At 40.3% G+C, this 12,776-nt stretch overlaps 1 protein-coding gene across 3 annotated transcripts in view; it reads left to right on the forward strand.

Moving 5' to 3' along the window:
- Nucleotides 1–436: 436 nt before the first annotated feature.
- Nucleotides 437–12,776, forward strand: part of ppp2r2d (protein phosphatase 2, regulatory subunit B, delta) — a 59,702-nt gene continuing 47,362 nt past the window's right edge. Inside the window, exons 1-2 of one of the 3 annotated variants that reach the window (XM_043712588.2) lie at nucleotides 437–794; nucleotides 974–1,060. Coding sequence is in view for 1 of the 3 variants with exons in the window: in XM_043712587.2 (XP_043568522.1) it covers nucleotides 788–794; nucleotides 974–1,060 (94 nt within the window). In the remaining 2 variants the exon portion in view is untranslated. Of the gene's footprint in view, nucleotides 795–973; nucleotides 1,061–12,776 lie in introns of those variants that run through there. The other 2 variants (XM_043712587.2, XM_043712589.2) reach the window with 2 other exon arrangements.

Genomic DNA, 12,776 nt, shown 5'->3' on the forward strand with positions numbered 1-12,776 from the left:
TGTTAAAGTAGCAGCATCATCACAAAGTCTTAACTCTATTTCTCTTTCTGCTGACAGATAGTTTCTCTAGCTTTTTCTGTTTCTATTACAGTAAAGCATTGCTCGTCTGTCCATTGTACTAAAGCTGTCCTTTAAAGGCCATCTGCACCGAATGCTCTAAGTTCTGCCTCATGAGAAGTAAATTGGCAGTGTTCAATACAGTTAAGAACAGATTGCGTTCTAATTGCCAAGATACTGCAGCCAAGATACTTGGCTGCATGCAAGATACTGTAAGTGCTGTCTGCATGGGTGCCTCTCAGTCTGATGCTACCATTTCACGGGGTTTTGGAAGTGCCTCCTGTGCACTCTGGCACTGCACCTTCAGGAGCTTGCAGCATGCAATGCAGCATATGCTGTCCTTGTGCCTATTGCCCTGATGCTGCCATGAAGGGCTTGCAACACATAATTCCTGCACACTCTTATGTTACCCATTTAAGTAGCTTGCAACTTGCAGTGCACTGTGGTGCTGCCCCTTTAAGAGACTGGCAGCAGACTGCGCCAAGAGTACAGCCTGTGTCCTCTGACGCTGCTCCTTTCAGGAGCTGGTGGCGCGTGCGCGCGCTCTCGCGGCGACGATGACGAGCGCGTCCCGTGACGTCGCGGCACCATGCTGCCTCGCCATGTCCGCCATCTTGGCCTCCCGCTGACGGTTGGACGCGGCTGAGATTCGCGGGGCGGATCAGGGCCCCCGCTCGCCTCTGCCCCGGGGGTGAGGGCCGGCAAATGCAATCGCCTTAATCAGGAAGGCATGGCGGGTGAGTGGGGGTTAAGGGATGGAGGCTTCATGTCTCCTTTCCCCAGGAAGTGGTGTCCCGGCGGCGGGCGGGAATGTTCGGATCCTCCCACTCCCCGACCTCCTCCTCCTACTCCCCGACCTCTTCCTCCTCCTGCTGCTGCTGCTTCTTTAACGATTTCCGTTTGGTTTACTTTGCAGGAGTCGGTGTAGTCGGCGGCGGCGCTAACGACCTGCAGTGGTGTTTCTCCCAGGTGAAAGGTGCCGTGGACGAGGATGTGGCTGAAGGTGAGCGGCGCCGGCCTGGCCCTGGGCCCTGTGGGGGTGAGGGGCTGGGTCGGGAGGGGATTGCGCAGAGAATGGCCCTTCACCTTTCCCCACCCCCTCGGGCGGGGGTAGTGTGATGTCTGTGTCCTAGTCTTTACATCCCGGAGAGAAGGCGGTCGTGCCCACGCCGGTCATCTGTCTCTCTCTCTCTCTCTCTCACACACACACTATGTGATCCCATTCAGTGTGCTCTGGGGGCTGTGCCTGCTGACCGAGTCTACACAGACCCCGAGGTTTCTCTCTCTGTGTCCAAGCAGCGGGCAGGATGAAACTTGCTGCCGCAGATGTGGTGTGCCGCCCTTGGACTCAGGGCCGGGCTTTGGTGTTGCAGGAGGAAGGGGAAACGATTTGAACCGAAGTGTGACCTGCCCCGTCTCATCTACTTATTCAGTCCCGAGGGGGAATGCTAAAAATAGGTACAGTGTTCCCGGGAGCTACTCGGAACAAACGTCGAGCTGCAAATGCTTTCAGTATGTTCATAGCCTCGTTTGGAATTTCTGGCGCTTTCATCCGCACGATATTTTGAAAGCCGAGCGTTTTGAAGCGGCCAATTTATAGATTTGTCGTTTGGGATTTTTGCTGCAAGGTCGCTTATACGCCGGCGGCTATTTTCACAAATGCACTTTTGTGCTTAAATAAATATGTCCAATATTTCAAATAGGCTGATCATAAGGCAGCTCTCTTAATGCCATCAAAAACAATGAACATGCTTTATTGCAAATGTTGTGTAGTCATCTAATTATCGAAGGTAATTTTAGCATTTTATTCCCTGTATGCATAGCTGATAATCTAAATTAATTCGTTCAAAAGCAGCGGGATTCCACTTAAGTTACAATACTAAGAGAGAGTTTTCTGCAGCAGGGTAGATATTGCATCATAAGCATGGTTTTAAATTGGAGGCTTCAGATCTTTCTACAACTTTAAGCAAATTAACAAAATCTACAATGCAATATTTTTGTTTGCTTGCGGACCTCAGTTTGAATCTGTTGTTAAAAGCAAGATGAGTGGCCATGCACTGGATAATGTGCTATGTACAAGATGTTATTTTAGTTAGAATGCATTGTTTGAAATAGTGAAATTAATCATACTATTTACTTATTGTTGCTGATAATAGGCAAAGAGGAAAATGTAAGAAATCACTGAAAATAGATATATAGTTGTAACTCATTGCATCAGTTAAAAGACCACATAAAAATTCTGATTTACGTAACCTATGATTACTCCATATGATCAGCAATACTGTACAGAAATCCCCAAGCAGTAATTCAATGAGAGTTTGGATATAGTAAATCTCAAAAGTTGTAAAAATCTCTGCACCTCGGAACAAATTACTGTTACTAAATTGCTTCCTCGAATTTGTGGTTGTAAGTTTGCTTGCTGAGCTGGTAGGTTTGTTCTTTAGATGTTTGGTCATCATGCTCGGTAACATAATCAGTGAGCCTCCAGTGAAGCACTGGTGTTCTTTCCCATTTTGTATTTATGTGTCTTGCTCTGTTATGTTGGGTGATATCACTTCCGGTTCTTTTTGAAGTTGGTAAATGGGGTCCAAATCTGTGTTTATTGATGGAGTACCAGTTTGAAATCCAGACCTCTAGGAATTCACGTGCGTGTCCTGGCTTAGCCTGTCCTAGGTGGATGTGTTGTCCCAGTTGAAGTTATGTCCTCCTTCTCTGTGTTAGGATACTCATAGTTGGTTATGTCTTTTGGTGGCTAGTTGGTGCTAGTGTATGCTGGTAGCTAGTTTCCTGCTTGTTTGTCCAATGTAATGTTTGTTACAGTCCTTTTTAGGGTATTTTATATATGACATTCATTTTGCTGGCTGTTGGTACAGCGTCCTTCAGGTTCATCAGTAGCAGTTTGTGTGTTGGTAGGTTTGAGGGTTACCATGATGCCAAGGGGTCAGAGTAGTCTGGTCCTCGTCTACGAGATGTCTTTGTATGGTCATGTGGCTAGAGTCTCTGGGTGTGTTGTGTCTTGTTTGAGTTTGTTGTTTCAGAATCAGCAGACTGTGCTTATTGGGTACCCGTTGTTCTAAAATATGTTGTATAGGTATTTTTCTTCTGTCCATTGTTCCTGGGTGCTGCGCTATGTTGTGGCCCATTTAAATAATGGCCTGATGCAGCTCCGTTTGCGGGTCTTGGGATGATTGTTCCTGTAGTTGAGTATCTGTTCTGTGTTGAGAATGTGGTGCTGGAAAAGCACAGCACGTCAGGCAGCATCCGAGCAGCAGCAGAATTGACATTTCGGGCATAAGGCCTTCATCAGAAAAGGGCTTATGCCCGAAACATCAATTCTGCTCCTTGGATGCTGCTTGATCTGCTGTGCTTTTCCAGCACCACATTCTCGACTCTGATCTCCAGCATCTGCAGACCTCCCTTTCCACTATCTGCTCTTTGTGTTGCTTCCCTGTCTACTCAACTACAGGAGCAATCATCCCAACACCCACAAACTGAGCTACATCAGGACATTATTTAAACGGGCTACAACACACTGCAGCACCCAGGAACTTTGAGCAGCAGAAGAAAAATACCTATACAACGGGTACACAATAAGCACCGACCACACTGATTTTTAAACAACAAACCCAAACAAGAAGAGACAACACACTCAGAGACTCTACCCATACATCAAAGACATCTCTGAGATGACGACCAGGCTACTCTGTTCCCTTGGCATCATGGTAGCCCACAAATCTACCAACACACTAGTACCCTTACATACAGACTTAAGAAGGATACCACTTCGACTGGAACAACACATCCATCCTAAGACAAGATAAACAAAGACACACGGGAAGTTCTAGAAGCATGGCATTCAAACTGGCACACCATCAATAAACACATCGATTTGGACCTCATTTACCAAACTGAGAAAAAAAGCCAGAAATGATATCACCCACCATAACAGACTAAAACACAAATAGAAAGTGAGAAAAACACCAGTGTTTCACTGGAGGCTCACCGATGTTATTGAGCATGGTGACACCATGTCTGACAATAAACCTACCAGGTCAGCAAGCGAACTTACAACCTGAGCTATAAATCTTCTCAAATCCTAGAATTTGTTTTTATGCATTTAATGTAATATGATTTCTGAGCTAAATACTTCTCTGACTTTGCGATCTATTGTTTTATGTGGACTGTTCAGCTAGTATTTGAATTGAAAGATGAAAGATTTATGAGCACTTTTTTTTCTGAAGAACACGTTTGACATTTGTATGACTTGATTGCTAAGTTGTAACAATACATTATTTACTGCTTAACCACTGTGAAGCATAGAAATATTAAGGGGAGTGAGTTTAATAGAAATTGACATTGACTAAGGTGAAATTATTGTGCTTTTTAAATATTTCTCAATTTATTCAGTTCACTTATGATAATTCATAAGTTTATTGTTTAAAAAACTGTTTTCAGTGCATTACTGTGGAAGGTAATGAAAGTCAAGTATTCAGGTATTCTTGATGATTCTAATCTGAGAAAAGCTGAGGTGATGTACAATGTTACAATCTTAATAAATCTTCCAGTAATTTTGTTATATAAAACTTCTTCTTTTGCAGTCTATTGCAGCTGATTTGTTGTGTAACTGTTGCTGTTTGGATGAGTTTGTTTACTGTCTTTTCTGCTAAGTGGGAAAGCCAAATTTAAATAAGATTGTGTGCTGGCATTGGGTAGGAAGAAAATTTAATGTTACCTTGTAAGAAAGACCTCACATTTGTAGTTTCTTTCACGTTCTCAAGTGTCACAACCTGCTGAATACGTCGTGCTGGGTTGTCTGTTTCAAGTCATTCAACTCCTGATTTCACAAAGCCTCTCCGTGATTGACAAATCACAAGTGTGATAGAATACTCTGTTTGCTTCAATAAGTGCTGTTCTGGCAAAACTCTGGAAGCCTATCATATCTAAAACAGTGCAACCCACTTAATTAACACCTGTTTCATCACTTTAATATCCATTCCTTCACCAACTGCACAGAGAAGACTGCATTAGACTATCGACGTTAATGCTCTGCAGCACTCCCAAATCTTTCTTGAAAAGCACATGCTAAATTTGTTATTTTTACCACATAGGACAATTCCAGAAAATGACTGGGGACTATACAGCCACCTGCAAGTGCCCCTCTCTACCTCACACCATTCTGATGAATATCCCCATTGAGATCCACATGGAGTTACTGTTTTGCGGTTTGGAAAGGCACCATTCAGGGTGTTCAGTGTTGTTCTCTGCAAGCTGTAATTGTCCAGGCAAATGATATAAAGGTACCCTGTGCATCAGGAAATCCTGACTGAGAAATCTATCAACAGTAAATATTGCCCTTCGAAATGGCACACGCATCTTGCATGCTTTTTTAAATCAGTGGTTTCAGCTATTAGATAACCAGTAATCAGCAGACCCCCGGCTTATCCTGTTTTGAGATGTTAGGTGAATTAAGTGAATGTCCTCCAGTGCATCTGGACATGGTCCATTTTTAAAAATATAAGTAAGATTGAAGAATTGCCATATTTTTGTGTCTTGCGTAGGTCATAGAGATGTACAGCACAGAAACAGACCCTTCAGTCCAACTCGTCTATACCAACCAGCTATCCCAACCCAATCTAGTCCCACCTGCCAGTACCTGGCCCATTTCCCTCTCAACCCTTCCTATTCATATACCCATCCAGATGCCTTTTAAATGTTGTAATTGTACTAGCTTCCACCACTTCCTCTGGTAGCTCATTCCGTACACTTAGCACCCTCCGTGAAAAAGTTGCCCCAGAGGTCTCTTTTTAAAAAAAATATCTTTGCCCTCTCACCCTAAGCCTATGCCCTCTAGTTCTTGACCCCCCACAGGTCATCAAATTGGTGAAATTTTCCAACTGAACAGTGTGCAAAAGGTCAAAGTTTGATTCTTGCACATTAGTAGAATGAATGACTAAATTTTACATTTGTGCATTTGGACAGGAAGTAGCAAGCCAGGGAAGAATAGCTAGCAGAAGAAAATTTTACAGTTAGGAAGAATTGTGGACCAGTTACTATCACTGTTCTAGTTGTTCTGCTGAGCAAAGTTTGCAGAATTATTAAAGGAGGAACCATTGTAAAGATATTTGACAAAGTAAAGACATATCTGGAGAACTTCAGGCATGTCAGCATCTGTAGGAAGAAAGCAAAGTATTTTCAAAAGAGTCATTCAGCCTCCAGAAATTCTTTTTCTTTGGCATAATTCTCTCCACCTCAATGTCTAAATGTGGTTTTTCCCTTTCAGTATTCATAAATTTCATGATTTAGTTTGCCTGTTGTTCATCTTCCAGCTTACAAGAGTTAAACTTTCCAAATTTATTGACACTTTTAACCCTGTCTTATTCTGAAGAAATTAGTGAGCTTTTATCCTCATTATTCACAACAGTTTTAAGTGGGTGGTGGGGAACTCAGCTGTTTAGAAAAGGAAACCTTTTTGTTTTTATGCTTACTGTCAACTGAAAAGGCAATGCTGCTTGGTTCGTTTGAACTTGATCTTGTCAATTTGGAACAATTTTTCTCTTGACTTGGGCTGTCGCTACCCATAGAACTTGTCTTCTGTCCAATGACAAAAGTATCATCTATATTATAAAATCCAGCAAATGCATCATCTCTTGTCTGACATTTGGAGTGGTTATGGCATTGAACTTAAATGTGAGGTTGTAAGTTTTTAAATACCAGCATGATGAATATAAAATTAAATACTGCAAATCTAGCAGTTTGTGGGTTTGAGATGATATTCTTCCTTCCATATCTATGGTAACTTTTTAAAAGAAGCATCTGATTTTCCTTCTATTTCTGCTGATGGTCTGCATCCAGATTTACTTTATATTTGGTGCACATGACAATTCATCTGAACACAAGGAAAAAAAACTAGAAAATTATTGTTTTGCACTAATGTGTATAGACTCTGAGATGTTCAACATGTAAACAGACCCTTCGGTCCAACTTTTCTATGCTGGCCAGATATCCTAACCTGCTCTAGTCCCACTTGCCAGCATTAGGCCCCATCCCTCTCAACACTTCCTATTCATAAACCCATCCAGATGCCTTTTTAAATGGTTGTAATTGTACCAGCACCTAACAATCTTGTCTATGGTAAATGTGTGTATCCACATTTTAATTATGAAAATATCTAGAATTTTTTGGGGAAAAAAAAACCAAGCCAAATTAAAAAAAAAAACAACTGCATTTATTTTGCTTGTTTCACAACCTTAGCACACCCCAAAACTTCAACTAAATTTCAGAAATACTTAATTGATTGTCACACCATGACAAGGAAACCCTTCACCTGATTTGAACACCAGGATCCACAGACAGCAAGTGATGATGGTTAAATGGGGTTTTGTAATTTTGATTGCAAATTGGGTTTTGATCAGGCCACTGGGCTTGCTCCCCTGCTGTTCAAATTGTTATTGTAATTTATACTTGCATGAGTTTATGTCTCATCCAAAAAGAGTGAGGTTCCAATAGAGCAGCAGTATCTCAGTATGGTCAAAATTTGTATCAATGTACGTATAGTTGTTTGATACTGCAGAACTTGTGTTGCTGTAAAGGGTGACAAATTGAGTGCAACTTTTCAACTTTCACTCATAGGACAAACACTTCCAAATTTCAAACAATCAATTTATGGGTAGGTGATTGTGTAGTGGATTAGAGTCACTGGATTGGTAATCCAGAGCCCCAGGCTAATGTCCTGTGGGCATGGGTTTGAATCGCATCATAGAGGATGGTGAAATTTGAGTTCAATAACAATCTGTTTGGAAAAGCTAGCCTCATGTCTATTATTAAAAGATATCTGGTTTGCTAATGCCCTTTAGGGAAGGAAATTGGCTGTCTTTACCTGGTCCTACATGTGACTTCAGACCAACAGAAACATATTTGACTCTCAACTACCCTTATTCAATTAATGAAGTGCAGTAATTGCCCACATCCCATTAGCAAATAAATTTATAAAAATCAGTCTGTACTATAGAATGAATCAGTACTGACTTGTAATAAGTTGACACTGGCACACCATAACTAGAGAGCAAACAATATGTAATTTTAGGTTCCGAAGCTCCCTGGTGATTCAAAAAGGCACAAGGTTTAAACTGTTCCTTTTTGTTTGCAGAAAGAAATGTGCCTGCAAATGAACAAGTGCTTCCATCAAACATAAGTGAACAATGTTCTGAGCTTGAGTGATCATCATAAATTGGTTGTTTGTATATACTTGGCACTCTCAGCAAGTGCTGCCCAATTTCAAAAGTATATTTAACAATAGAAGTTTCAGTTTGGGTTTTTCACATATTGTTTGCTGTGCCTGGTACGAACAGCTGAAGGAATGTAGTGTTTGATTTGATCAGCCAGTTGCTGGGATGTACTAGCACTGAAATACCTTCTTAATGTTACTCAATTATGTAACTCATAGTTTCATCTTAATTGAAGCAGGAGTAGGCCATTTGGCCAGTCAAGCCTGCTCCGCCATTCATTTAAGGTCATGGCTAATCTATTCATTGTCTCAGCTCCTCATACCTGCATTATCTGCGTAACCCTTAATTCCCCTTCCATGCAAAAACCATCCAAGATTGTCTTGTATATATTTACTGAAGCTGCTTCTACTGCTTCGTTGGATGGAAAATTCCATAGATTTATTACTCTCTGGGAAAAGCAGTTCCTCCTTGCCTCTGTCCTAAATCTACTGTCCCCTAATCCTAGTCTCACTTACCAGCAGAAACAACTTTCCTGCCTCTATTTTATCCATACCTTTCATAATTTTATCTTTCTATAAGATCCCCATCTCATTCTTCTAAATTCCAGCAAGTACAGTCCTAGGTGACCAAATCTCTCCTCAAAGGGTAACTCCCTCATCTCCGGAATCAACCTGGTTAACCTCCTCTGCACTGCCTCCAAAACCAGTAGGTCCTCCTCAAGTAAGGAGAGCAGAACTGCGCACGCTACTACAGATGCAGCAGAACCTCCCTCTTAAATTCAGTCCCTCGAGTAATGAAAGCCAATATTCCATTTGCCTTCCTGATTACCTATTGCACCTGCAAATCAACTTTTAGCAATTCACGTATGAGTACTCCTAAGTCTGCCTGCACAACAACAACACTGCAGTCTTTCACAATTTAAATAATACCCTGCCCTATTATTTTTGCTTCCAAACTGGATGGCCTTACATTTACCAACATTCTACTCCATCTACCAGACCAGTCCAGGAGCAGAGATGTCTTGCTGCAGTTGTACAGGGTGAGACCACACCCTGGAGTATTGTGTGTGCAGCTTGGGCTCTCTGTATCTGTGGAATGATGTGCTGGCTGTGGAGGGAGTACAGCGATGGTTTCCCAGAATGAGTGTTCCCCTCTGAATGACAGATGAGACCCACCACACTAGTGGGTATATTCAATGTAAGCAGTGTTTATGATCTGAATCAACTCTATTGTCAACTTACACAAATTATAAAACTAGCCTTGAGTTATTTCATGCTAGAGTTCGGTGCAATCACATAATGTTGACAGTCAACCTCTGTCTATAAGACATTGAAAAGTAAAGCTCAAATGGAATTCTTCTACTTGTGTGTCAACTATGACCTTCTCGTTCTAATAGAAAATACAAAATAAACTTGCAACATCCACAGTAGAAGCATTAGTATTGGCTGCCTGATCTGTACTTTAAAGCCAAACAAAACAGCACATTGTATATCAAGATTTGACACTTGCTGTATGAAGTAGCCAACTGTTCAAAATTTGAGTTGGAGGGGGAAAAAAATCTCAGCTGCGAGTATTTCCTTTGCAGTTCATAATCTGGGAGGTCATTGGCAAAAGTGAATCCCTGTTTTAGTAGTAAAGTTCCTTAATACCAGTGATGTTGCAGAACCATGTATCTGTTTTTTTAAAAAACATATATCCCAAAGCAGATAGATATTTTAAAGATTCAGCATACAGGTGATCTCATTTGCTACTGCTACATCTTTTAGTTTGCAAAAGTTGCAGTAGTTAATATAATCAGTTGGAAAAAGAAAATACGGCATATGACAACAGTGGGTAAATGACATAATGCTGTTGCATTTGAAAACTTGTTTATTACAGTTTTAACTTTCCACCGACATTTTCAATAATCACAAACTGTTAATCAAATGAATTTTTTTTCTTAAGCTGACTTTGACAGGTTTCCATTTTTCCTAAAGTAATTGAATCTTTTAATGTGATAAACTTCTGCAGTCTTTGATTTAGGTAAGGTATGAACCTCTCCACTAAATGCCAACCTAGCAAATAATTTATGCATGTGTTATCATAGTCAAATCCAACCCTCTACTTGCCTGATCTCCACACACACAGCCTACTATAAGAAATGAATCTTGGCAAGTTCTTTTCTCCTTGATCTAGTTGTCCTGATAATTGTTTTAAATTCCATTCTGTCTTGGCTGTGACCAGCTAACTCAGCATGCACTCTGATTAAGTTTGATAATATTTCTGATCTTTGATTCAGCTACCTATGGATTAAGTCTCTCACCATGGAAAGAGTCTGTGATGGTTGCATGTTTTTTTTAAAAGGCTGTTTAGCCAGATTATTGCATCAAGTCTGATTAAAGTTGTGAATATATTGCTGAGAGGTTTTATGCCATTAAAAATCTGTTATATCTTGTATTAAAGTGACATTAAGACAGCTGCAAATTAATGACTAGCAGAGAATCTTTTGCATATGATTACACTTCAAACTTTCTGTATTCCAGTTTTGAATGCATACACTGGTAAGTAAGTGAATGAGGCAGTTTCGTTTGCTGAAATGGAGCCATAAGTGCACATCTGTTTAAACTTATACATTTGTGTGAATGTTCTTTTGTAATGGCTGTTCATTCAGGTTTGCATTTGAGTGAATTTTGAAATGTGAATTAAGATGATTAGAAAAGTTGTTTATACTTAAAATGTAGGTGACTGCAACTTGTCTCCTATGTTAACAAAAGTACAGAAACTTTGACTTGCATGTGTTACAGTTATCACGTCATAAACTGCTAGTAATCCGAGCTCAGTCCCGAAGTACAGTCTATTAATAATTGTATGGAATATCAGCCATATCAAAGTGTGAAAGTGCCCAGTATACAACAGTTTGTCATAATTTGCTGGGTCTATTTGATTCTGTGCAGGTTTTGATTTAGGGTTAGGGCTTTTCAAAATATTTGTAGTACTTTAATGAATGAGAGAAGATTAATTTTATTTTTCTTTAAACCATGGTAAGACGCATATATTTTCCAATATAAGGACGAACATATTGCATTGTTGTCCTCAGGAACATCACAGACATAATGACTTTGGCAGCTTAAGTCATTTGACTTTACTTGCTGAAGTGTTTATTCTGCACCATATTTAACTTTCTGTCCTGTCTGGCTCAGAGGTTTTCAAACGTTTATTGCTGTTATGCATTTAGTTCCTTGCATCTTGGATTTTCTTAGTTCTTTGGTATTCCGTTAGTGCTTTTGTTCTCTGGGGATCAAAATGTTGTCAATTTCATTTGAGCACTGAACCCCCTTTTCATTAAGATTAAATGTTTTAATCTTAGTACATAAATTTCGTAGGTCCCTCAGGAAACACTGGAAATTCCACAAAATTGTGAGTAAAGATTGCATTTGAATCAGAGATTGACTATGCTTTGTCATAAAATGCTGCTTAATATTATCATTTTGAGTTTTATTTCTGTTCCCTCTACTTTTTTTTGGAATGATTTGTACTTTTGTTGCTATACTCCAATCACAATCCAAAGTGAGGGAAAATAAGGTCTATCTAGTTGGTACTTCAAATATTTTCTTTCTAAGTAAACGGTTACTAAACACACCAGATTAATAGAAATAGGGTACGTTATTTTCAAAGGACTTTATATCCATGAATTGTCTGCATTGGCAAGCCATTGTTTTATTTCATTGCTGTACAGTAAACACACAGGAAAAATGCAGCTCCAAAGGTAAATTGTTTTATTTAATTCTGAAAGAGGTCGAGGAGAATTGGGCCACTCTTGACGGGTAGTTTGCCAGGATATGAATACATCAAGTGATGGTGTAGTGATTGTAACAAGGTCAGCGAGGTGAACCTCATAGGAGTTCCCTGATTAGAGTTAATCTGGTCCAATCAGAGAGCCCTGTGTGGCAGATAGGAGTGTCATACATTCTGACACAGCTGGATCAGAATCAAAGACTGATCATGTCTAAATAAATAGTGACTTGGTGATGGCGTACCAACCTCTGAAGTTATTTCAGTGATAATGATAGTGGGAGCATGTTCCCGAAGAAACTCGCTCGCAACAGTCATCTTTGAGTTGGGATAAGCATTTCTCGCATCATGCTGTTACTTGGGAAGCATGTCTTATTCAACCCTGCCCTGGAAGACTGGGCCCAATATATAGAAAGAATGTTATTTTTTCTGGGCACACAACATTGGAGTCGATGAAAAGCATCAAGTGATTCTGACAGCTTGTGGATTTGCAGCTTTTTTCATTTATTAGGAGCCTACCTTTTCCTGAGGCACCAAATACTAAAACCTTGCAAGAGTTGACAGATTTCGTTAAGGAATATTATGACCCCAAGCTGTCTCTAATTCTGAAACGCTATTGTTTTCACTCACCAACTTGAGAACCAAGGGAATTTATCAGAATTGCCGACTGGGTTAAAGACAACTGTGACTTTGGTTTAACCATTAAAGAGATGTTGCGGGACT

Source organism: Chiloscyllium plagiosum, unplaced genomic scaffold (genome assembly GCF_037043375.1).
Source record: "Chiloscyllium plagiosum isolate Xiang-an unplaced genomic scaffold, Cpla_swu_hap1 HiC_scaffold_22, whole genome shotgun sequence".
In the NCBI taxonomy this organism is placed as follows: Eukaryota; Metazoa; Chordata; class Chondrichthyes; order Orectolobiformes; family Hemiscylliidae; genus Chiloscyllium; species Chiloscyllium plagiosum.